This window comes from Gracilinanus agilis, chromosome 2, assembly GCF_016433145.1.
Source record: "Gracilinanus agilis isolate LMUSP501 chromosome 2, AgileGrace, whole genome shotgun sequence".
NCBI classification, from domain to species: domain Eukaryota; kingdom Metazoa; phylum Chordata; class Mammalia; order Didelphimorphia; family Didelphidae; genus Gracilinanus; species Gracilinanus agilis.
The window spans coordinates 84,936,603-84,962,654 of NC_058131.1; the positions used below are offsets into that span (position 1 = coordinate 84,936,603).

General features: G+C 36.0%; 1 protein-coding gene across 2 annotated transcripts in view; it reads right to left on the reverse strand.

Moving 5' to 3' along the window:
• Positions 1–2,486: 2,486 nt before the first annotated feature.
• Positions 2,487–26,052, reverse strand: part of MAP4K3 (mitogen-activated protein kinase kinase kinase kinase 3) — a 206,858-nt gene continuing 183,292 nt past the window's right edge. For both annotated transcript variants that reach the window (XM_044663275.1, XM_044663274.1), the window contains 7 exons: positions 23,404–23,507; positions 21,495–21,666; positions 11,558–11,626; positions 11,386–11,478; positions 7,106–7,176; positions 4,300–4,355; positions 2,487–3,897 (listed from right to left, as the gene is read on the reverse strand). In XM_044663275.1, coding sequence (XP_044519210.1) covers positions 3,810–3,897; positions 4,300–4,355; positions 7,106–7,176; positions 11,386–11,478; positions 11,558–11,626; positions 21,495–21,666; positions 23,404–23,507 — 653 coding nt within the window. In that variant the 3' untranslated portion in view covers positions 2,487–3,809. The remainder of the gene's footprint in view (positions 3,898–4,299; positions 4,356–7,105; positions 7,177–11,385; positions 11,479–11,557; positions 11,627–21,494; positions 21,667–23,403; positions 23,508–26,052) is intronic.

A 26,052-nucleotide genomic window follows, 5' to 3' on the forward strand; every position in this document is an offset into this window, starting at 1 on the left:
ACTTCGTTCTCTGGCGGCCTCTGGGATCCTTCCATGCTTCCTGTGGTCATCCTATTTGTAATTTCTTTCGGCACAATAAATGATATTCCATTACAGGCACGAAGACGGTCCGCATTCAGATGGTCCGGGGTGCGTTTTCCCTTTCCCCACTGGGTAGGCATCTCTTGGGCTTGTCGTTCTGAGCCATCCCAGCCCCGCTGCTCTAAGTATTTGGGACCGATGACCTCGTCACCAAATCTAATGGCCATTTCCCCATCATCCTTCTTGTAACATTCGACAAAGCTGATCAGCATCCTGTCCTTCAAGATACCTTTTTTCTTTAGGGTTTTGTGCCTGTTTCTTTGCATCTTCTCCTATCTAACAGAGCTTTTGTTTCCTTGGGTCCTCCATGTTGTGCCTCATGATGGTGACTATCGTAAGCTTCTGTCCTAGACCCTCTGCTTCACCCAGAGCCAGGAAGCCCAGTGTTCAAGTCATACTTCAAATATTTTACTAGTTGTGTGCCTTTGGAGAAGTGATACTTTTTTGCTTTAGTTTTCTCAACAGTAAGAAGGGGACAATAATAGCAACTGCTTTCCGGGGTTGTTGTGAGGATTAAATAATAAATAATCATAGTGGCTCTAGGCTAGGTATTTATTTTTGTAATTTAATCAGTTGCCAAACATTATTTTTACCTCTACAACGCTCACACAGATCTCCTCTCCACTTCCAATGATCTATTATTTTTTAGGATCAAATAAATTACTGTTTGGAATTTAAAGTTCTTCACAGGGGGCAGCTGGATGGCTCAGTGAATTGAGAGCCAGGCCTAGAAATGGGAAGTCCTGAGTTCATTTCGGACCTCATACTTCCTAGCTGTGTGACCCTGGGCAAGTCACTTAACCTCCACTACCTAGCCTTTGCTACTCTGTGGCCTTGGAACCAGTACCCAGTTTTGATTCCAAGATGGAAGGTAAGGGTTTAAAAAAAAAAAAAAAAAAAAAAAAAGCTCTTCACCACCTGGTCCCCAACCTTACCTTTGCCCTCTTATTACATGTTCATGACTTCTTTTTTCTTGATATGTTTTTTGTGTCATTGTTGTCTCCTGGTTTTCTTTCAGATCTTCTCTGTCTCCTTTGGCACCTCTTTATCCCTGTCATGCCGTGCCTGTGACATGTGGACCCCCAGGCTCTGTTCTGGAACCTCTTCTACACAACTTCACTGGGTGATCTCATGCATTCTAGGGCTTTCCGCACTCTTAAGACTGCCCCTTCCCGGGTCTTGTTTATCTCGCACCCATATCTATCTTCCTTGATCAAACATCAGACCCTCAGTTTCACAACATCTTTGTGCCCCCAGTGGATGTTTAATAAATGTTTAATTCAAATTCTCCCTCTCCCTCTCTCTGTCTCCACTTTTTGAGAAAGAAAAGAAATTCAAGCTCAAAGCTTTGCCTTGTTTTAATGCTGCCTGTTCTTTCTTCTTTTGCTCGTGTGTATGCCTGTTCCTTCTGTGCCTGTCTCTTTCTCGCTTATCCTACACACATCTCCAATTCAATTCATCTGATACAAACACTTTTATCATTTCCCCTACCCTTCCTTCTTCCAAACGCTCCTATGTTCCATTGTAGGCAGCACTGTCTCTCCTTGATGGACTCCCCGTACCCCATAGATATAACTTGCTAATTTGGCTCCTCTACATCTCTCACACAAGTCAGCTTCATTATTGCTTCCCCCTCCCTCCCGTTTCTCCCTAACCCAATACATTTTCCACACAGCTGCCAAAATGATTTCCTAAAGACCTTGACCATGTATGTATGTCATTTCCCTACTCAAACAAATGGGTTCTTATTCCTTGAAGAGTCAAACAGAAATGTTGTGATCCAAAGTCCTTCACAATCTAGCTCCAACCTACCCTTTCCCAGCCTTGCTGAGCTTTACTCCTTGTTCATGCAGTCTCTGGTCCACTCAAGCCAGTCATCCTCCTATAAGATGTTCCATCTCCTGTTTCTATCTTAAAAAACATTTTTTTAATCCTGATTTTCCATGTTAGAATCAATACTAAATATTGGCTCCCAGGAAGAAGAGTGGTAAGGGCTAGGCAATGGGGTAACTTGCCAAGGGTCACAGAGCTAGGAAATCCTATTTCTGTCTTTACAGTGGCTGAATTCTGTGCCCAAATTCCTCTTTTTCTTCAAAACTTAGCTTAAGCAAAAAAACCAAAACCAAAACCAAAACCAAAAAAAAAAAAAAAAACCCACCACACAGCCCTTCCTCATCTTCCCATCTGCTGGTGTCTCCCCTATATACTTGTATCTTCTATAGCAGTCTGTATATTCTCTCTTTTTGTGGCCTCCCTGCCACTAGACTACAAGCTCCTGGAGGACAGGATTGTTTCACTTCAGTTTTCATCATTTCAATGCCTAGGACAGTGGCTCCCACATAGCAAGCATTTAATGAGTAGTTGGTGACCATTTTATAAAAAGTGATGCTGATGACAAGTTACTATACAACAGCATGTTAAAAAACATTTTTATTTTACACTATGTACAATAAGGAACATATTCAAAAGCATTACCAATCACATTAATGATGAAGACCATAAATCACAATTTAGTTTGATCTTAGTGTATATACTCACAATAAAATATAAAGAACATATACAAAAAAGAGTCAAAGTGTGCATTTTACTAAAACTTGGTATATACATATTCCATTGGAAAATAGCAATCAAAGAGAACTTTGACCAAAACTAAATTCCTGTGATGTGTAGTAACCATTATTTGTCCGTATGAGGTAGTAACTAAATTATTTTGGCCGTGTGTTAACACTAAATCAAAACAAATATGAAAATGATCATAAGGCCAAAAGAAGTAAAAATACAACAGGAAATCTGAACCACTTCACTCTGTGGAATGTTATAGTTCTTCAGTGTGATTATACGAAATGCTTAGTGTGGACACTTCTCAATAATGCTAATTTGATCACTGTGTATACTAGAATTCAAACAATGATTGCAGTGTTATATCATGGTACCGCTATTCTGTGATTCAAATCCATTCTGGAAAGTATTGTTTTTTAAGCTGAGAAGCAATCTGGAAAGAATTTTGCTTGGATATAAAAAAGACCAGTTACTACAACAGGTGGCTAATTGGTCTGTTTCACAAAGAAAACAACCAAATAGATTTTTAAAAGGTATTCTGAAGCCCAATGCATATCGACAATGTCACAGCTTACTTTTGTGACTCAATACATCACATATCAATACTTTGTGCAAATATAAACACCAGTGTACTTGCATTAAAATAAAAAACAAGATTATAAAATGATTCAGCCTCAGTTACCATTTTAAAAGTTACAAGATATATAGTTGTATTACTAAATTACATAATAAAAATACAATAGTGTTGTTAGATGTGTTCATTGGCAGGATCCTAGTTTATAATATAACCATACCCAAAGAGGAGTTCTTAAAATAGTCCCCCCAATTGCATGTTTGCCTCAACCTTTACATCTGTACAGATAGGACGCTTGTACATCATAAAAGGACCATTATCTACATCGATTCTTAGTGTGAGTCATCAGGACTATCAAGTTTCACTGAAAAATACTGCCTCTATGTACAAAGATTACATACTAGGGAGTGAAGCACTGGTGGGGTACAATATGCTAAGTCCATCCATACCACATAGAACTGAGTTTCTCCTCTTTGTCTCACGCCACAATAAATTACAGAGTAACCGAAGCGAGGTTGCCGTCGCTTCTGTCCGGCTTCAGGCGTCCCCCTCAGCGCGCAGCGGGAGTGTTCTGTGTGTCTGTCACGCACATTCCTCAGTAGCTGTTTTCATGACCTGCCAGGATGTATAAATTGCTATTGGCTGTGGGATTATCAGTCGGCCTGCTTTCCAAAACCACGACCCTGTAAAGTAATGAAGACGAGGCAGTCATCAGTGACGGCTGGCCTTAGCAGGAGGCTCTCCTTTTCCTGCCTAAGGATCGCGGCGGCCCTGGGGAGCAGGGATGACTCTGCAAGCACTTCTTACAAAGCCGGCGCCTTCCTCGGAAGTCGCTGGGCAGCTGCCGTCTCACCCCTCAGCCTGGGGGTGGCGGGATCACCTCTATGTTGTAAGATCTGCCCACGGAAAGGGCTGCCGCCCTCGTGGCATGCAGAACACGCCATTTCCATCTGGCTCCCCCAGAGCTGACTTGTTAACTTTTAGAGTGTGAGAAATACACAGCTTAGCAAGGTCCTGATTAGCAAAGCATTTCAAGATTTTATTTCAGAGGGAAAGAAAACATACCGCATACTGGTTTTTCATACCTGTCAGATCCAAGAAGCCTGAAAATCCTTGTACTATCTGAAATTTCTTGTGTTATCTGTGCAATTAAAATAAGAGAATGGTTTCTACAATTAAAGTTACAAAATTCAAAGTAGTCATTTCATTTATAACTCATAAAGAAAAAAAGAACAAAATTATTCTTAAGGATCGAGTGTGGCCCTAGCTGACTGTCAGGCTTACTACCTTGTCACAGGCAAGTGTCAGGCTGGGAAGTAATACGGCTGTATTTGTTATTATCACTACCTTCTAAGGTTAACAAAGAACTTGTGTTACCACAACTCTGTGAATTAAGTAGATTCCCCCATTTTACAGGTGAATAAACGGAAATTGTTGAATGATTACTGAATTAAATCTGTCCTGGGTCAACACAGTTTAATCTTAGAGTCAGAATCTGACCTCTGGCCTTTTGACTCAAAGACCAGGGATTTGTAACTTCGTGGACGCAGTGGAGCCACAATCCATCCAGGTTGCTCTGTGCCCCGGTTCCATGGATAAGCCTGCCAGAGGGGGGCTTACCCAGCATGCTGGAGGTTTGTTTGCTTTTCTGTTGACATAAGAAGGATGCCAAGACAGTAGATAAGCCCTCTAGTTTGCAACCTTTGCTCTCATCACATGAACTGAACTTTTTCAATCACATATTTCTTTGATATTATTTTCTCTGATTCTTTTTCATATTTTCTTATTATCTATTTCAACTTGATCATACTTGGTCTATACTTTACACTGTAATTTTTAGTGTTTCTCACTTTTTCATTCTTTAGGAAATATAATATTTCATGACTTATAGTCATACAACATGAGTAGAATCCTGATATGAAATGGATGGGCCTTTATTTCAAAGAAAAATCTTGGGTCATTAAAAGAGCTCTGTATTGCCCAAAAGGAGCATAAAGGACTATTTATTGCATAGTAGTAGATCTTAAGAGCATCTCTTTTTAAAATGCCCAATTGTTAAATACATTTTATTTGTAGGTAAGAAAGGAGGAAAAGAAAATACTTAAAAGAAAAAGCTGTTGGGACAACCCAACTCAACTTAAGTAGCATGCTAATTTGAAATTAAATCTATGCTATACTTAAGAACAGATTAAAGAAAAGAATGTTTCTTGGGAAAATTTATAGTTTTCTAAACACTACCTCTTAAAACAATTTTTCAAAAATGAAAGTCTTTAAGATTAGTACTCTATTAATTGTCCAGGATGGATGGCCTATTGTGGTCAATAATCTAAAAAATAGATGCCAAAGAATGAACTACCTCTCCTCCCCCTCAAAAAAACTCAATGTGATTAATTTGGGCATCAAAACAGGCTATACCCTAAATCTACTGGGCTGATAAAAATGCTTGACTCTAAAGTTTAAGTCCATCTTACTTGGAAACACATGTGTTGATGTCATTCAACATCAGAAGCTTATAGTGAGCTAAAAGAATTACAGAGTATAGCTAACTCAGCTCTTTCTCTCCTATAGAATCCTAGGTTCTCTACTTCACTCCAAATAACCAGTTCCAGTGTTGGAGCTTGGGAAATATTTGAAACTAGTAGGGGAGAAAGAGAAAGGAAGATTTCAGGGACTAGTGAACAAACTGAAATAAATCCAGATCTGTGGAATAGATGAATGGAATGATCATAGGAAGGGTAGAATTTAAGAAATAACTATAAATTATGATGGAAGAAGAGACAAAAATATCTTACAGTGTCTGAGCAAGAACTGGACTAGACAAAGAGTCTTAAATGTAAGATAAAATTGGCAACAGGATACATGGAATCAACAAATAGTATTTTTGCTCAGCCACTGAAGAATGGGAAAGGTGAAAGTATATTTTGGGATTTCCTTTCCAGTGGGACTAAAAATAATTCTTCAAAAAACAAACATGATACTATTGACTCATTACTGGTGAAGCATGTATTGAAATGTTTTTTTGGTAGCAGTCAAAGATGTGATTTAAGATAGTTGCTTCATTCTATCTGTTCCATGTGGAGATCAAACTCAAGATTCAGATCTTTTTTTAACAGGAGAAAAATAGGCAGACTGCCCTGCTCCCTGCCCCTAATCACAAAGTAAGCCACTGAGGTTGTACTAAAAGACTTTAGCCAAGAAAAAAACACAATAAGTACTTTTTGTTAATCTCTTTTGCTTATATTAAAAAAAAATTAAAACTATTACTATTTAAGATTTCCCACAATGTCTGACTCTAATCTACCTTTTCATCTTAATTTCATTCGTGTGTGTATATATATAATATATATATATATATGACTATGCCCAAAGCCCAGGTGATACAAATGTCCTTTTTGCCCATTAATTATGACTGTCTTGGTGCTGAAATCTCCTGAAATGCCTTCTTTCCTCACTTGTGCCTCTGAGAATACCCAGTTTCCTCCATTTGACACAGAGTTCGGGTACCAGTATGCACAAATTATTCTAATTGTGTCTAGCATAAGTCTCTCGTTAGGAATCACTTTATAAATACTTATGTGTGCATGTTTGCATCTACTCTCTGTGGTGCAATGTAAATTTCTTGAAGATGGGGGCCTTCATTTTCTCACTATCACTAGCTCCTGACACAGTGTGTGTCATGAACCTAAATTTTTAACAAATATTTAATGTAAACTCTTTTCTACCAGTGCATATAAAATCACATATTCCTCTCTAAATATATGAACTGTTCATGAAATCAGCATATCAATTGTTAACTTTGATGAATCAGGTTTTCCTCCCCCCAAAAAGTTAAGAGGATTATTTAAAATCTGTTAACCTTTTATGACAATATTATGTCAAATCTTTCCTTACCTCATTTGATCTAAAACTTCTTCCTTGCATTCCGTGTTTCCAGAAAGCTAGCACACTGTCTTGTAGGCAAACTAGCAGGCAAGAATAGCTCAATTACTGTTAATAGTGCAAAGGTTATCAAATGATAAGCATATTTTTATATCCTTTTCTGTCTTTATAGTATTTTAATTTGCAACTAACTGGGATAACTATTTTGGCAAAGGGGGAAGCTTGTATCTCCTTAAATCTCTCATAGTTATTCATGGGGACTAGGAATATGAGAAGGGAATCAAATATACAAAGAATGACATTTACATGTGGCCCCTTAAAGTCGCCAATGGTTTTTTCTGATAAAAAATTAATTTTTAGTGGTGCTTCCCACAGTTATAACAATCTTATCATTAAAATTTTGTCCCATTTAAAATCTAAACATGATAAAACAAGAGATGGTATTTAGAAAGGATAAATAATAAAGTATATTTTATAAATTAAACATGAATTTTAGAAAGGGATTTCTAATCAGACAGGAATTGGATTAGGTGATTAGGTACATTCCAATATGAGATTCTCTAATAAATCTAACAAGCTATATTTCCATTCTACAAGAAAAATTAAATATTTCTACTTGAGGGGAGAATTTTTCATAGTATGACAATCAGAATTATGAGTTTATGATTTGTAACTCTTTCTGAATAGTGGCAGACATAGTTGTGAAAAATGATAGTTTCTTGGAAGATGACATTTAGGCTACAACCATATATATATCTGTGAGTCACAGGAAGTCAAAAGAAGAGATCACTGTGAGCCGACAAAGAAAGATTATCATTTAAGGTAAGAGATTTAGGAATAAGATTCCTCTCGTTTGGTTTATGTAGAAGGGAACAATGAAGGTTGCCCCTGATGGCAACTTATTTTTATTTTTTTAAAGCCTCACCTTCACCTTCTGTCTTGGTATCAGTTCTAAGACAGAAGAGTGGTATGGGCCAGGCAACTGGGATTAAGTGACGTAACCCAGGATCACAAACTAGGAAGTGTCTTGAGTCCACATTTGAACCCAGGTACTTCTGACTCCAAGTCTGCAGCTCTCTCTCCACTAAGCCACTGAGCTCTCCAATTTAGCCTTGAACCCTAACTGCTGAGTCAATGATGTTTTACTGCCTAAGTAGACTCAGATCTAGTCCAGAGGTGTCAAGCATGTGGGCAGCATGTGGCCACAACAGAGTGCAGCCCTAACTAGAATAAAATGTGACTATTAAATATTAATATTTAATATTAAATAAATATTAAATATTTAACAAAATATTTAATAAAAGATACAATAAAACAGCATCTGAAAATGTAATCACTATTGTGAAGATTGACTCTCCCCTGTCCATTTTTAGATTTAATCACCTGACACATATACACCCCACTTTACGCTATAGTGGGGGGAGCTCTATAACCCACGTGTGCTGTGACAAATCAGAAATGACTGTGATTGGTCCATGTAAAGTGGAAGGCACAGGAAGTGATGCAAAGTAGCATCTTTAAAAGCAGTTGTAACTTCCAGTGAGGAGGGTTCTTCGGGGTTCAGAATTTGAGTTCCATTTGGAGGCTGGTGAAGGATCTGCTTCGTGGACCTGAGACTGACATTGACGAAGCAACTCTTGGACCTTCCCTTAAGATTATCACATGGGTGAGTGAAAAGGCTAACTCCTTTCTTGGCTTTCTGGAGGGACTAGCTTCTAGGGAGGCACCGTCTTGGAAGAGGCTTCTTGGCTGGAGCACTTGCTTTATTCATCCCTGGGCCCTCAGCTAAGGACTAATTAGCCCTGCCTAGGTAGAGCCAGGGGACAGAGCATAATTCTTAGTGTGTTAGGTTAGATATCTTACTCTATCCTCTTTCATGTTTCCTTTATACTTTCACTTTCTCTTGTAAATAAAGTACCATAAAAAGTCTTTCGGACTTGAAGTAATTAATTTTGGCGACCACATTTCTCATAAATTTAGTCCAACCTTTAATTTTTAACCCTTACACTATGTGGCCCTGAGGGATCCCCATCTATAGACTAGTGGTCTAGTTTCTATTTAAGTCTGACACTACCAGTTTAGTCTGAGCTGCACCGCTCCCACCACCCCCCTTTTTAACAAACAGATAAAGGCACTGAGGTCTAGAGAGAAAGTTTAGTCCATGGTCATACACAGTAAGAATCAGGATTGAGAGTGCACCAAAGCAATCTGGATCATAAGGCTGGTTTTCTTTAACACAATTATTTGCCATCTTTTGTTCCCATGATCTAATATTTTATTTACAAATACTCTCCTCCTCCCCTTCCCAAGGGCCATCCCTGAACCAAAAACCCTGTAGCATCCCACTCTTCGAGTCTCCTACCTCTATAAAGAAGGGAGGTGAACATTCTCCTTCGAGATGTGCTGATCACTAACAATACAGGTTATAGTTTTGTTGTTCTTTCTCTATTGTGTTCAGTTCAGGTATCATCCTCCACCCATTGGCTTCCCAAATGTTCTATTTTTGGGGTTCATTTTTACATGTCACATTCCTCTAGTACATGGTAAACTCCTTGAGGGGCAGGAGCTACTTTTGCTTTTTTAATTTGTATCCCCAGCATCCAACATATTATCTTGCACATAGTAGGGACTTGATAAATGCTTTAAAAAGTAACCAAATTTTCAACAATATGGTTTAGATCAGTGACACTCGAATACAGGGACCCTTTTTCTAGGTCAAAAACTTTTGAGGATCACCATGCTAGTAAGATGCAGCTACATGCCACACAGGATAGAGTATTGGGCTTGACATCAAGAAGACTTGAGATCAAATTTGGCCTCTGACATCTACTAGCTGTGTGGCCTGAGCAAGTCACTTAAACTTCTTTGTCTCGGTTTCCTCATCTGTAAAATGAACTCGAGAAGGAAATGACAAACCACTCAAGTATATTGGCCAAGAAAATCCTAAAAGGGGTCATTGAAGGGTAGGACAGGACTAATGTGACTGAACATGTGAGTAATTGTGCTATCATTATCCATCAGTTGAGAAAATCCATGATGACAAAGCTTGATGTCCATTTGTGATTCCCAGGAGTCACAAGCTATGACTTAAGAGTCTATGCCACAGGGTAAATAGACCAGTTGCACCAAAATTAAGTAGAAATTGATCCCCATGGACACATATTAACTAAGAAAACCATAAATCAGCATTATCTACGTCGCATTATATTTTTATTTATTTTTGTTTAAAATTTCCCAGTTACATTTTAATCTGGTTTGGACTGAGCCTGGCTAGCAGTTTGACACCTCTGGTGTAGATCACAAGTGCTATAATTTAGAAGAGAGGGAGTCTAATATTTTAACATGTTTTTATTATAAAAAGTGATATTTAAATATTTCTTCTTTCAAGGTTAATTCTACATGAAAAAATGGTTAGATATTTAAGCTACAGTTACTTTATTGATAAAATACTGTACAAAAGCAGAACATCATGTTTGAAGTTTAACGAACCATAAGTCACAAAAACCTACCTCCCCCACACGCAACCTAGGTTCTCTCACTCCCCAACCAGTGTGATTATTAGGAAAAAAATTTCGGGATATATTTTAGTATATGAAAAAATCAAATTCTATTGAATCCATTAACTTGGTTAGTTATAATTCTGCAAAAAGTGATCTAAACAAATTAATGAGCTTTAAAGCGTTCTGTATGGACTTTCTTCTCTATCTTGATATAAATATGTAGCCCTTAGCTATGTCGATTAATGTACTATGAAATATAATAATGAAAGAAAGAGAATTCTTTTTTATGTGTAGAAGGAAGAGGGAGCACAGATTTATGATGTTATCAGTAAAAGAGAACTCCAGAAATAGAAATGAGTTTTTTATCCACCAATACACTTTTTAAAAAAAAAAAAAGTTTTTTTTTAAAACCCTTAACTCCTTAACTTCTGTGTATTAGCTCCTTGGTGGAAGAGTGGTAAGGATGGGCAATGGGGGTCAAGTGACTTGCCCAGGGTCACACAGCTGGGAAGTGTCTGAGGCCGGATTTGAACCTAGGACCTCCCATCTTTAGGCCTGACTCTCAATTCACTGAGCTACCCAGTTGCCCTCGCCACTGATACACTCTTAAAAGGCTACTTGCCCAAGGTCAAACAGCCAGTATGTGCCAGAGGCAGGACTTAAAACTTAAATCTTACTGATTTTAAGGTAAGTCTCCTAAAATTATGCTTGGCTGCTTTGGCTATATTTTATGTTTTGCTATATTTTAACTATTTCATAGTTGAAAGCATGAAAAATAAAACTTTTGCTTACCTATTGATTCAATCTGGAAATCAAAGGTGAGTTCTGATGACAACTTTCTGCTAGATTTTAATCTGCCTTGTAGATTTACTATTTTAATACAACCTAGAAAAAAAGAAGCTTACTTATAAATTGTGAAAAATAAAGTGTTATTAAAATACAAATTTCAGAACTAATCACTTACAATCCAAGCATACAAGAATGGTATCCCTCTCGAGTTGGGTTACATGTATAACACTCGTCTGTGGTGTGTCTACAATAAAAACAAAACAGAACAGAATTTATTCCTAGATATCTTAAGCCCACCCTCCCCTCTCAGTACCACAGAAAGCATCACACAACAAAAAAACATACATATGTATATTAGGGCTCACTTGCTTCTATTTACCAGTTTTTTTTGGAGGTGGACATTCACAAGTCATTCTTCAAATATTAATTCTGTATAGATTAACTTTAAAAACAAACTATTATTTACTCCCTTCTGAAAACTAAGTATCTTTTTAGAGATTATCCTCATTCATAATTTTTTTAATTGTGTACATGAAATGTGTACATGAAATGTACACAGCTTACAAGTCCATTATGAAACTCAAGTCAGAGAATTCCATTTCTAAATAATGGCTATAACTTAATTCTTTGATTTGTAAAGTGGCAAACAAGCTGATGTGGGGATCAAATGAGTTAATTTGGTTTTTCTTCTTATCAGTCTATTGACTCACACTACTTTCTCCTAGATACTAATGACTTCTTTAAGGCCAAATTCAATGGCCTATCTTCAATCCGTATTCTTTTCTGACCTCTAGTATTTGTGACAAAACTGATCATCTCCAACCATCTTGATGCTCCACATTACTTGTCTTCTATTTTTGTTTTTCTTTTTCTATTATAAATTTAACACACATCAACAAACATGAACATGCTGCTGTACAAAGAACAACAGAAAAGGAGGATGGCCTATGAAAAAGAATTTCTATTATGTAAAGATTTTTAAATAAAAAAAGGATTTATAAAACAATACACTATCAACACTGCCCTGCTTTTTTGTTTTCCCTTCTGAACCTTCTGCTCTATGTGAATTAAAAAAATGCTTCATGAATATTGTTTTCTTCCTCCCTTGACTTCTATGACAGTACCACAGATCTATTATGAGTTTCCTGCTGTCTTTCTGAGAACTGCCCTTGTCCCACTCCTTAAACAGACATTACAAAAGGCAGACCTTTGCTCTCCATCATCTCTCTTATTGGCAATTTCATTTATTCCCATGGTTTCAATGATCCTTTTTCTATGCAGAAGTCTATAAAAAAATATTGATTGTTCATGGGTAGGATGAACTAACATAATAAAAATGACCATTCTACCCAAATTAATTTACCTATTTAGTGCCATACCTATCAAACTACCAAAAAACTTCTTTACTGAATTAGAAAAAAATATAACAAATTTCATTTGGAATAACAAAAGATCAAGAGTATCAAGGGAAATAATGAAAAAAAAATGTGAAGGAAGGGGGCCTAGCAGTACCAGATATTAAACTATACTATAAAGCAGCAGTCATCAAAACAATATGGTACTGGCTAAGAGACAGAAGAGAGGATCAGTGGAATAGACTTAGGGTAAGTGATGTCAGCAAGACAGTGTATGATAAACCCAAAGAGCCCAACTTTTGGGACATGAATCCACTATTTGACAAAAAAAACTGCTGGAAAGTTTGGAAAACAATATGGGAGAGATCAGGTTTAGATCAACATCTCACACCCTACACCAAGATAAATTCAGAATGGGTGAATGACTTGAATATAAAGAGGGAAACTATAAATAAGTTAAGTGAACACAGAATAGTTTACTTGTCAGATCTGTGGGAAAGGAAATATTTTCAAACCAAGCAAGAGTTAGAGAAAATTACAAAATGTAAAATAAATGATTTTGATTATATCAAACTAAAAAGCTTTTGTACAAACAAAAACAATGTAGCCAAAATCAAAATTTGGGAAAATTCGGAAAAAATCTTTATAACAAAAAACTCTGACAGGGGTCTAATTACTCAAATATACAAGGAGTAAAACCAATTATATAAAAAATCAAGCCATTCCCCAATTGATAAATGGGCAAGAGACATGAGTGGGCAATTTTCAGATAAAGAAATCAAAACTATCAATAACCACATGAGAAAGTGTTCCAAATCTCTAATAATTAGAGAAATGCAAATCAAAACAACTCTGAGGTATCACCTCACACCTAGCAGATTGGCTAAAATGAAAGAAGGGGAGAGTAATGAATGTTGGAGGGGATGTGGCAAAATTGGGACATTAATGCATTGCTGGTGGAGCTGTGAACTGATCCAACCATTCTGGCTGGCAGTTTGGAATCATGCTCAAAGGGCTATAAAAGAATGGCTGCCCTTTGATCCAGCCATACCATTGTTGGGTTTGTACCCCAAAGAGATCATAGATAAACAGACTTGTATGAAAATATTCATAGCTGCGCTTTTTGTGGTGGCAACAAACTGGAAAAGGAGGGGATGTCCTTCAATTGGGGAATGGCTGAACAAACTGTGGTATATGCAGGTGATGGAATACTATTGTGCTAAAAGGAATAATAAACTGGAGGAGTTCCAGGCGAACTGGAGAGACCTCCAGGAATTGATGCAGAGCGAAAGGAGCAGAGCCAGAAGAACATTGTACACAGAGACTGATATACTGTGGTAAAATAGAATGTAATGGACCTCTGTACCAGCAGCAATACAGTGACCCAGGACAATTCTGAGGGATTTATGGTAAAGATGCTACCTACATTCAGAGGAAGAACTGCAGGAGAGGAAACATATAAGAAAAGCAACTGCTTGAACACATGGGTCGAGGTGGACATGATTGCGGATGTAGACTCGAAACTACCACACCAATGCAACTATCAACAATTTGGAAATAGGTTGTTTTTTTTTTTTTTCCCCAAACCCTTAACTTCTGTGTATTGTCTCATAGGTGGAAGATTGGTAAGGGTCGGCAATGGGGGTCAAGTGACTTGCCCAGGGTCACACAGCTGGGAAGTGGCTGAGGCCGGGTTTGAACCCAGGACCTCCTATCTCTAGGCCTGACTCTCACTCCACTGAGCTACCCAGCTGCCCCCTGGAAATAGGTTTTGATCAACGACACATGATAAAACCAGTGGAAATGTGCGTCGGCTGGGGGGGGGGGGGGGGGAAAAGTAGGAAGAATTATGTTACCATGTTAACTTTTCAAAAAATAAATATTAATAAATGTTAAAAAAAAAAGAAGTCTATACAGCATTACTCCTACTTCTCTCCATAGAACACTAGTTCTGCATTTCCAAGTAACTCATATTTTCACTTTGATGTTCCATTGAGTCCAAAACTAAACTCAGTCATTCTCATAAAACTTGCATTTCCTCTTAACTTCTATTTCTGTTGATTACATCACTACCTTCCCAGGTATCCAGATTTGGACTCTTCTTTTCCCTCACCATCTATATCTAGTCATTTTACAGGTCCTCTCAATATGTCTCCACAGTATGTTTCACAATGATCTCCCTTCTATTCCCACTACTACTCTAATCATGTCCTTATTTCCTCTGATTCAGACTATAATAGTCTAATCAATTTTATAGCTTCTAGTCTCTTTAATGGTTAAATCCTTTATAGTGATGCCTGAGTAATCTTCTAAAAAATAAATATACATTGACATCTTTTATTTTTATAAAATTAGTTCTTCTATCTCTACTCCTTCTATCCTTCCAGAGAACCTCCCTTTATTACAAGGATTTTTAAAGGGAAAAAGAGAGAAAAAATGTCAGCAAAACTTATTAGTACAATGAAAATATCTAACATTTTATGCAATACTCCACACTCACCAATTCCCTCACTTCTGCAAAGTGGAGGAAGTATGTTCTCATAGCTCTTTTTTGTAGCCAAGCATGTTCTTCATAATTATGAAATATTCATTTCTTATTTGAATTTGCAACATTAATTGGGTAAAGTTTTCTTGGCTCAGCTTATTTTGTATCAATTCATGGAAATCCTCTCAAATTTCTCTACTCACAGTCATCTTTTCTTACCACATGGAATTATTACATCACATCATGCCTTATAATTTGTCTAACCATTTATCAATTTATGATTTACTTTGCTTCCAGTTATTTGCCACAAGAAAAAGTGCTGCTACAAATATTTTGGTGTATATGGAAGCATAATCTTAATGTAATTCTCTGATCATGGCATTCCTTTACTCAAAACCCTTTGTAGCTCTTTAATGCAAAACAAATAGAGTATCCATTGTTTTGTATTCTCATCTTGCTTTCTCTTATCTTTATGACTAGAAATAGAAATTCTACCGTCTTCATCTTTTGAAAATTCCTTATTTCCTTAATTTAAAAAAATACACATCCTGCCTTGTGGACGATGCTTTCCTTGATTCTGTACTCTACCCTCTGCCCCCAGACCTGTTATGTCAATGAAAATGATCTTTTCCACCTCAAATTTCTAATAGTGCTTTGCACTCAAAAAAACTATGTACAATATTATGGTTTTTCAGATAAAGAAATGTTTAGGAATTTTCAGTTACATTCATCTGATTCCAAAATCTTTGCTCATTAAAAAGAATTCCTATTCTCTTCTTCATCAAAGAAGCAAGCAATGGAGATTGTTAATGTTCTCCAAATATTTATTATAGCTTTGACTATGAAGCCAATCAAGGAATTCCTTCCCTAAAGCCCTATAGTAAGCATATTCTCTTGGTAGTTCATTATTACGAGCTTTTATTAACTTGTAGAACAAAATGATGACCCAATTTAACAATTCTTATGAGGTCAATACACAGCTTCAGAAAAGGAAAAAGGGCAGTTTAAATATCTTTTGACCATTTATCAATTGGGGATGGCTTAGTATTATAATATGACAAAGTTCTCTATGCATTTTCAATATGAGGCCTTTATTTGAAAAACTGTCTATAATCCCTCTCCCAATTTTCTGCTTTCATTCAAATCTTGATCACATTAGTTTTATTTATACAGAAACCTTTCAAATTAATGTAATCAAAATTATCCATTTTTACATATCATAACGCTCTCCCTGCCTTGTTACTCACTTTACTTCTCCTATCCATAAATATGACAGGTAATATGCTCCCGGTTCTTCTAACTTGCTTATATCTCCTTTTATGTTTAGGTCATATATCTATGTTGATCTTATCTTAAAGAATGGTATAAGATATTGGTCTATACCTAGTTTATACCAAACTGCTTTATAATTGTCCTGTCAATTTCTATTAAATAGTTAGTTCGTCTTCCCCAAACCCGTATCTCTCCTTATGTCAAAAAAAGGTTACCATAACCTTTTATTACTGTTTGTTGTATGCCTGTTTTGCTCCACTAACCTACCATTCTATTTCTTGGTCAGTATCAGATAGTTCTGATAATTACTGCTTTATGATACAGTTAAAATCTAGTATGGCTAGGCTGTTAACATTTTTTCATTCATCTGATATTCTTGATCTTTTGCTCTTCTGAATAAATTTTGTTATTATTTTTTTCCAGCTCAATAAAATAATTTTTTGGTAATTTAATTGGGATGGCAATGAATAAGTAAACTATTTAGGTAGGACAATTATTTTAATTATATTGGCTCTGCCTACCCATGAATAATTAATAAATCCCCAATTATTTAAATCTGACTTTATCTGTGTAAAAAGTGTATTATAATTAAGTTAATGTAGTTTCTGGTTTGGTTTTGGCAGATATAATACCAGGTATTTCATCTGTCTGTGGTTATTTTAAATCGGGCATATTGTTCTCTTCTTGCAGGACTTTAAAGTGATATATAAAAATGCTGATGATTTATATGGGTTTATTTCATATCTGCCTACTTTGCTAAAATTTTTGAGTTTCAACTAACTTCTTAGTTGAATATCTCAAAATTTTCCACATATACCTTTACATTATCTGCAAAGAAATAGTTTTATCTCTTTCCACTTTGATATTTTTAATTCCTTTTTCTTTTATAATTCCTATAGAATACTATGTTAAATAACACTATTGATAATAGCCATCGTTGTCTCACAAATCTGATCTTAATGGGAAAGCTTCTTGCTTATTCCTATTACAAATTATATTTGCTGATGATTTTTGGAAGAAGAAACCAAAATAATCTAAAAGCATATAAAAAAATTCTCTAAATCACTACTGATTAGAGAAATGCCAATCAAAACAATTCTGAGATATTGTTTCACACCTATCAAATTGGCAACAAAGATAAAAGGGCAAAATGATAAATGTTGGAGGGGATGTGGAAAAATGGGGACAGTAATAAGCTGTTGGAACTAACTGATCTAACCATTTTAGAGAGCAATTTGGAATTTTCCCAGACGTTTATAAAAATGTATATATCCTAAGACCCAGCAACACCAATTTCCCAAAGAGATCAAGGAAAAAAGGAAAAGAACCTAGGTGTTCCAAGAACTGAAAACTAAGGGGATATCTCGACAAACTGATAGAATACTACTGAGCTGTAAGAAATGATGAGCAAATTAATTAAAAAGAAAACTTGGAAAGAATTACATGAAGTAATGATGAGTGAAATAAGTACAACCAAGAAAATTATAGCTAAAAAATTAATATCTGAGGAATAACATGTGAATGTTCACTTCCAGAAAATGAACTGAATACACACATGTGTGCATGTGTGTGAGCATACCTTTTATGGTACAAGGAGGGGAGGGAGGGGCTGAGATATCGGGGGGGGGGGGGGATTCTATTAAATAACATTTTAAAAAATATGTAAATAAAAAAAAGGAAAAAATAAAAATAATGGAGCACCTAGCAGTGTGACCTTGCACACGTTGAGTACAAGATATGAAGGTTGCACCAAAGTAGGAAACTGCACAATAAGAGAAGACAGGATTGATATAGTAGGAATACTTTAGATTCCATGGAAGTGAAATTTCTTCAGCTGAAAAGATAGCCATAATGAGATAAATTTCATAAGAGATAAGGATAAGAAAACCAAATGATTAGGAAAGGTAATCATATTTGTTAAAAAAACATAATTACAAGTGAAAAATGACTGACCTAAGATAATGGTCAGTTCAGACAAAAGTCATGGTTGCATAAAAAAGCCTGGTTAAAGCACTAAGAAAGGAAACTGGGAAAGCTGGTGACAGATTTAAAAGGCTCAATCTGTTTTCTTGCAACCTGAAGAGATGGTATAGTAGAGTGAGTGGAGTAAATGTACTCTTGTCAGGAAAACTGGATTCAAATTAAGCCTGTGACATTACCAAAGTGGCCCTGGCTACGTTACATGACCTTTTTGTGCCTCGGGCAATGACTTAGGACAGATTTCTCAGGCCATTTATGATTAGTGAGGGAGGGGCTTCCCAGAGGTTTTTGTATAATAGTAACCACTCACTGGTATTTCATAGGATAAATCCATGTGTCTTGAGATCTGGGTAAGTTATATGAATGTATTTAATCTTTTAAATCTAATGACATTCACTGTCTTTTATTTAATGTCATTCAAAGAAATAAATAGAAATGTGCTATAGAAGCAGTTAGTGGTGCAGGGGTCAGAGTGTTAGGCTTGGAATTGGGAAGATGAGTTCGAATATGGTCTTGAATACTTACGAGCAAGCAGAGTGATCCTGGACAAGATACCATATGTCTCTCTGCCTCAGTTTTCTCATCTGTTATTATCTGAGGTAGGATCTGAAGTCAGGTCTTCCTGAGCCCAAGTCCAGCTCTTGGTGTGCTAGCTGTTAAATAGTCTGCATTGCTGCAGTGAAGGCTTAGTTGAGATGAAGAACCTTGAACGTGTGGTGAATCTAGTGTGTACAGTGAGTGGTGGGGGGCTTCTTCCTCTGGCACTGCTCATCAGCAGTCGAGGCTGGGGTTTGGTCAAACACTAGGGAAACCAGGATGAAAGGACAAGGAATGGAGAAGAGGGGAATGCTGAACTAGTTAACTACAGGGCCAAGCCTGGGAAAGAGAAAATGAAACAAACTGAGGAGTGGAGCTTTTAGAGAACTACATGAAGATCAAGAAAGGGTTTATGAAGAGGAAGGCAGAGAGAGAGCGGGAATGAGAGGAGGTTTTCGTGAGATAAAGGATCCTTGGCATTCTGTATCCTTTGTGCATTTCTGTGCCTTGGTACACCTTTAATATACTTTCTTTCCAAACCCAAATCCAATTTTTTTTCTCATGGTCCTTATTACATGATGCTTTATCAAAGTTCCTTGAATATCTGTCTTATGTCCTTCTTGAATGAAAGTTCTCTGAGGGAGGTAAAGTATCTTTGATCCTTTGCAGCATAATGATCCTAATGTCTTCTTGCACAAAGCAGGCAATATATAATAAAAATAAAAATTCACAACCACAGGATGGAGAAAGTGTGGGATGGTGTTAGGAAGAGGGTTAGATCAGAGGGCTAGGTCTGAATTCCATTTGTGTCTTTCAGTACCTGTATGACCTGAGACAAGGCCATTATCCTCTTACGGCCTCAGTTTTTCATCTGTAAAACGAGAGGCCTGGTCTAGATAACTGCTAAGATTCTATGCTCTTACTTCACAAATAATACTTCACTAAGAAAAGTGAAAAAGCAAGCTGCCTAATGTCATAATAGCTAGTGAATGCCATGCTGGACACTAAAACCCTAATCTCTTGACTTTTAGAACAATGCTCTATTTTATGATTTAGACACTTGTTGAATTATGGGAAACAAACTAGTACTTGCAGAAATTTTTAAAAGCTATTCATTTGCAATGAAACATAATGCTTTAAGATACTTTAGGGAAGTGTTTTTTAAAGTATAAAGAGATTTTTAGTCCAAATGACTGATTTATCATCATATTTTTGTCACCTACAATGTACAAAGCACCTATTAGTAAGTTTAGCAACAACATGAAGGTTCCATTTATTTTAGGAGGTAAGGCAAAATTGCTTAATTAAAACTTCATTCATTCCAAATTGGCAAACATTAGGCATAAACTGAGCTAAAGTTTATCATCATTAATATCTTTAAAGAAAGGGTTCTAAGAACTTTATAAAAGATTGTTTTAACAAAAGACTGTTTATCAAAGAATGATCAAAGTCAAAAAATCAAAGATAGTTTAGGGTAATGTTAAAATTAGATAAAAGAACATCCTTTAAAAATATAGTTTCAAGTGCCTCCAAAGTACTCATTTACTCATAATTTATAAATTTGTTACAAATTAAAATTCTATTCCAGAAAGCAATTTCTCTAAGGAATTCTCTAATGTACTATATTGATAGGCAAGTTTAGAATACAATATGCACTTAAAATAAAATTTGTCTTCTAAAAATTAGTTTCAATTATTGAGGCTAGCCTGTTAATTATAATTAGTCTGAGATTTAGATATATAAAAATTTTAAGCATCTTTTTGTCTAATCCACTTAGAGATCTTAGAAGATAAAATGGCAACTCCTTCCTGCCAAACAACTAACATTCTTCAGATGGAAGGATGACGAGGGATGGCTAAGGCAACTGGACCTCTCTAGGAAAAGGCAAATATAACTGTTTCATTATGTTAAGTATCTAAAGGTTTGAGTAATTGTTAATGAAATTTGGTATTATTAAATGAATGCTTTCAGATGCCAATCATCTTTCATAGAATTATGTTAACATTAACAAATGTCACGTAACAGAAGTTTAAGGGTATAAACGTCTTAAAATTAAAAGCAGAAAATATTCCCTAGAAAAGAATGAACGTGGCTATAAAATATTGTGTATTTACTTGGGAGATGATAATATTAACATGCATTATTACCTTTAACTGTTGGATCCTTTGAAAATAATAATTTTATTGCTGATTATACTAGAATAGTGCAGGTATTCCCCTCACATTATGAAACAGGATTTTATAAAAATTGTATAGGAATAGATAAAAATAATTTTTAATTCATCAGAAGCACTTATTTAAAGGTATTATACTTTAAATCTCTTGAGCAATTAAAAAATAAAAACTTTTTTCAACAGTGGCTAATACTTTATGGTTTAGCTTTAAACTAAATCAACATTTTCTTAGATTGGATTTGCCTAAAATAATGTGCAATATATATTACAAATCTATCAGAAAGAAGTCAATTAAAAAAAATGTACAAACCTGATTCTGTAAACCACGAAGAGGTAGAATTTGGGTTGACAGTCTCAAACCGAACCACCTGATTGAAATCTCTCCCTTTACTAACACCAACACAAACCAAAGGATATTCCTGTTCAGGTACTACCAGCATTTCAAACATTCTAAGTGGACATGGTATAGGAAAATCTATGTGCTGGAGAAACAAACAAAAATACTGTTAAGACAAAATAAAATAAAGCCTGTATCATAACTTATTACACCAGAAAGCAAATATTTTTCTCACTAGTCACAAATTAGAAACTTTGTTACTGAAATAAAATTAAGGTAAAATGGTATTCCCAGAGCTATTTATATCAGCTGCCATTGTCCATTCCCACCCCATTATCTTCCCAGCAATGCTGTCCTCAAACATAACTGACACAAGCATGATGCCAGTTGAGCAAACGAAGAAAGACAGCATGGGTTCTGGCTTTGGCTTACTAGTGGTATGACCTCAAGCAGGTTACTTATTCTCCTCAATTCTCAGTTTCTTTGTAAAATGGAGGCAATAATGTTTGTTCAGCCTATATAAAATGGTTGTTGTGAGCATAAAATGAGCTAATACATTTTCAAGTGAAAATTATAAAGTACTTTACAAATGAAAAGTATTATTTCCAGAATTTATACTATGGCATGGGGGGAGAACCTGTTTATCTTTAGCTGAGAAGGGACAAACAGAAGCTATCCATTGAGATATTTTGCTCATGTATGATTATGAATATAAAAAGCTCTAATTTCCATGATGTATGACATTTTCCTGTTGTTTTTTTTCTTTTTAACTTAGATTTGATTATAAAGAAATTCCACTCCCAGAGAAAATATTAATTGTGGCATCACTGTAAGAGATTTAAAATTCCTGAAACTGCTTTTCCACCATCCACAATTTATCACAAGGTTAATAAACTGTTTAATGAAAATCAGAAATAGAAATCTCAAGCATTTACAAAATTTAAAATAAAGAAATGATACTTTAAATAGAGGCAGCTGGATGGCTCAATAAATAGAGCGCTAGACCTGGAATCAGGAAGACCTGAGTTCACATCTGGCCCTCAGATACTTACAGCTGTGTGACCCTGGACAAAGCATTTAACCAAATCAGTTTACCACGATCGACTAAAGAAGAAAATGGCAAACCACTCCAGTATCTTCCAAGAAAACTCATGGACAGTATTGGTGTGCTATGGTTGGCCATGACTGAACAATAACTAATTTCATAAGACCATCTGAAACTGTATTATGAAGAATCCATTTCAAATCTATCCTGAAGTAATTTCTACCAAGATATTGGGCAACAAGGAAATAATTATTAAACTATTATGACATTAAGTTTTGGAATTTTAATGACTACTTCACGTAGCATCATATGAACAATTCATATCTTTGAACATTCTAAATAAGCATGTTATGGTAGCAAAGAATGTTTTAAAAGAATATTCATTACCTACGAGAAAGACTCAGGAAATTTTGAGCCTAATTTTTAAGGATCATTTGTGAGTGGCTCTGTGGCAAATAAACATTTTTGGGAAAGATAATCTACATATTTTACTCTGAGCCATTTTCTGTTATCTAAGGCAAAGGACAAATTTTCAAGGGATTCTTTATTTTGATGACTTTAGTCACATATGGAAAAATAAATCAGCTCAGTTCATCAATGACTATGAATACAAATCTTTTTGCCTTTTTCTATCTACTTTTTAAACTTCCACATCAAATTTCTTCAGTCTCTTTAAGACTAAGTTTTCGCCAATCTGTCATACCATTTAAAATGAAGAAATAACACAGGACAACTGGGAAGAAGCATTTTATGTACTTTATGATATAAAATTTAGTAAATATTGGACCATTGATCTTTTGTGCTAAAAATTATACAGGATTAGTATTTTAGGCTTACCTTGATTAACATAAACTTCTGCATTGGTTCAACCCATTCTAATAGAACAATACTAGACTGAAGTGCCCCACAAAGATATTTATGGCCTGTGTAAGGATTTCTCACTGTCGAGACAAAAATTTTACATAATCTCTCTTATTATGCTTATATAGTCATAAAGCTAAATAATTTCAAAGTTCTTATAATCATTTTATTATAATCCAAGGCTTTTAAAAGTAAAATTAAAAGTCAGTTGCTGATCAAAATTCTTATTAGAAATTTGACAAGAAAAGTAAAGTACTTCAAGTTTCCACAAGCAAATAAAAAGAATCACATTGAGAATTCAGCTATTGGGGGACAATTTGATGATTTTTTTCCCATGAGAAGAGGCTGATTTCTTCTTTTCTTGCTCACCCCTGACATGTTCCTTCTGTGAAATCTTATAAACCATTATTGATTTCTGTCCTATGATCTAGTTTCATGTTTTCATCTAACAGATAATTCTTTCCATCATCCTCTTTTGCCTTTTCCCCCCCTTAATTTTAAATTTTTTATTCACTGCCCCTTCCCTAATGTGTATAAGGAAATCTTATAACAGTACTTACATAGTAATACAAATACAACTAACTTGTATCAAAAGGATTGTCTGATTCAACCTCCTTTTTCAGATGGAAAATTTTGCATTACAAAGCATTCCTTTATTAAGAAGATTGAAGTATTTTATCATATACATATAAAATTCTTTCATTGCCATCCCCTCCATACACTACTTTTTGCTCTGCTCTTGGAGAATTAGAGCCATTCTTCTTGCCACAGACAAACCCTCTAACTTGTGCCCTTGGTCTAATTTCCTTATTATGTTCTCCAATGGTTGGCTCTTTCAATGACTCCCTTTTCTCCCTAATGTTCAATTTCTTTTTATTCACTGGCTTCTTCCCTAATGTGTATAAACAGGCACAGATCTCCTTCGTCCTTAAAAACCTTCACTTCCCTGCCCTTAAGCTATAATCTTATATCTCTCCTCCTGTTCATAGCCATCCATACTCCTAAAAAGCAATGCAATGCCTATACTCATCACTGCCACTTCTCAACCTCATGTATCTTCTGACTGTAGAGTACCAATAATGTTAACTGCTAAATTTAATGGCCTTTTCTCATTCCTAGTGTTGTCTGCACTTAGCACTGTTGGCTGCTCTCTGAAATACTCTCTCTTCCTCCCCAAATCTTCATGACACTACTCTTACCTGATTCTTTTCCCACCTGTTCTGTTTCTACTTTGCTGAATCATCCCATGTCTTGACTCTTAACAACTAGTAAACTTCAAGTCTCATTCCTGAACACTCTTTTTTCCTTCCATACCCCTTCTCTTGGTGATCTCCACAGTTGCCTTGGATTCCATTATCACCATCTAGATGCAAAATCTACCTATTCAGCTCTCAAACTCTTGAGCTTTAGGTTCATGAGACAAAATGCTTACTGGACATTCCCTAGTTGTCTTAAACTGTACCAGACCAAAATGGAACTATTTTTGTCAAAGCCCTACCATGCTTCTTCCAAACTTTCCTACTTCTGACAATCCTGAGAGTCATCTTCACCTCAATAATATCTAATCAGATTTCAAATCTTGTCAGTTCTAAAACGACATCTTTTGCTTTCATTCGCCTTCTTTCCATTCAGAACCACCATCCTAACTGAAACCCTCATCATCTTTTCCCTAGGCTAGTGCAATGCACTCTTGGTTGGCCTCCCTTGTCCTCAATCTTTCCATTACCCACACAGCTGCCAGTGTATTCCTAAAGCATGAATCTGATCATGTCACTCCTTTTCTTGGGAAGCTGCAGTGGCTCCTTAGTACCTCTGGGATAAAATACAAACTATTGTTCTTGGTTCGTTTTAAGTTGCTAAAGCCAATAGCAATTTCTTAGGTCTTCATCCTTTTTGTCCGTTTTGTTGATTTTGCACTGGTGTCAACCTTCTCAAGATATGTTCATCTCCTCACTGGGTTCTCATGGTATTTCTCCAAGTTCTCCTTCCATCTTTTTTCCTACTCCTTCTCCTGTTTGGGAAACCTTATTCCCCACCCCATCCCTCATGATGGAGGCATGCTATCTCTAGACTGGACTCTTTTCTTTCTTTCCACCTTCTCTCAGTGAGCTTCTATAGATTTATCATATCTATGCATATGGCTCTGAACTCTCCCTTATCTGTCTGTCTCCTAACTTCTAACCCCACAACTCTCTGTCCAAAGTCTGTTGGACTTTGTTGTCCCAAAGGAATCTTAAACTCAGTATGTCTCAAATAGTTTTGATTATATTTGTCTATAGATTCTTCCTCCTTCCTAACTTCCTGATTTCCATGAAGGGATAGCACCATTCTTCCAACTCACCTAGGTTTGCAACTCTGGAGCCATCCTCAACTCTTCACTCTCCCTTATTCTGTGTATCCAATCCATTGCCAAGTTTTGATTCAATGTCAAAAAAAAATCTAAGTTGTTCCCTTCCTTTTCCTCATATAGCCACCATCCTTCAGGCCCTCATCACCTCTCTCCTGAAGCAAATAAGGCAAAGGGGAAACTGATTTCTATTCTTCTCACTCCTGCTCTTTCTAAATGGTAGCACAGGTCTGCCTACATCACTTAGGCAGCTTCAGTAGCTCCTTACTGACTCTATA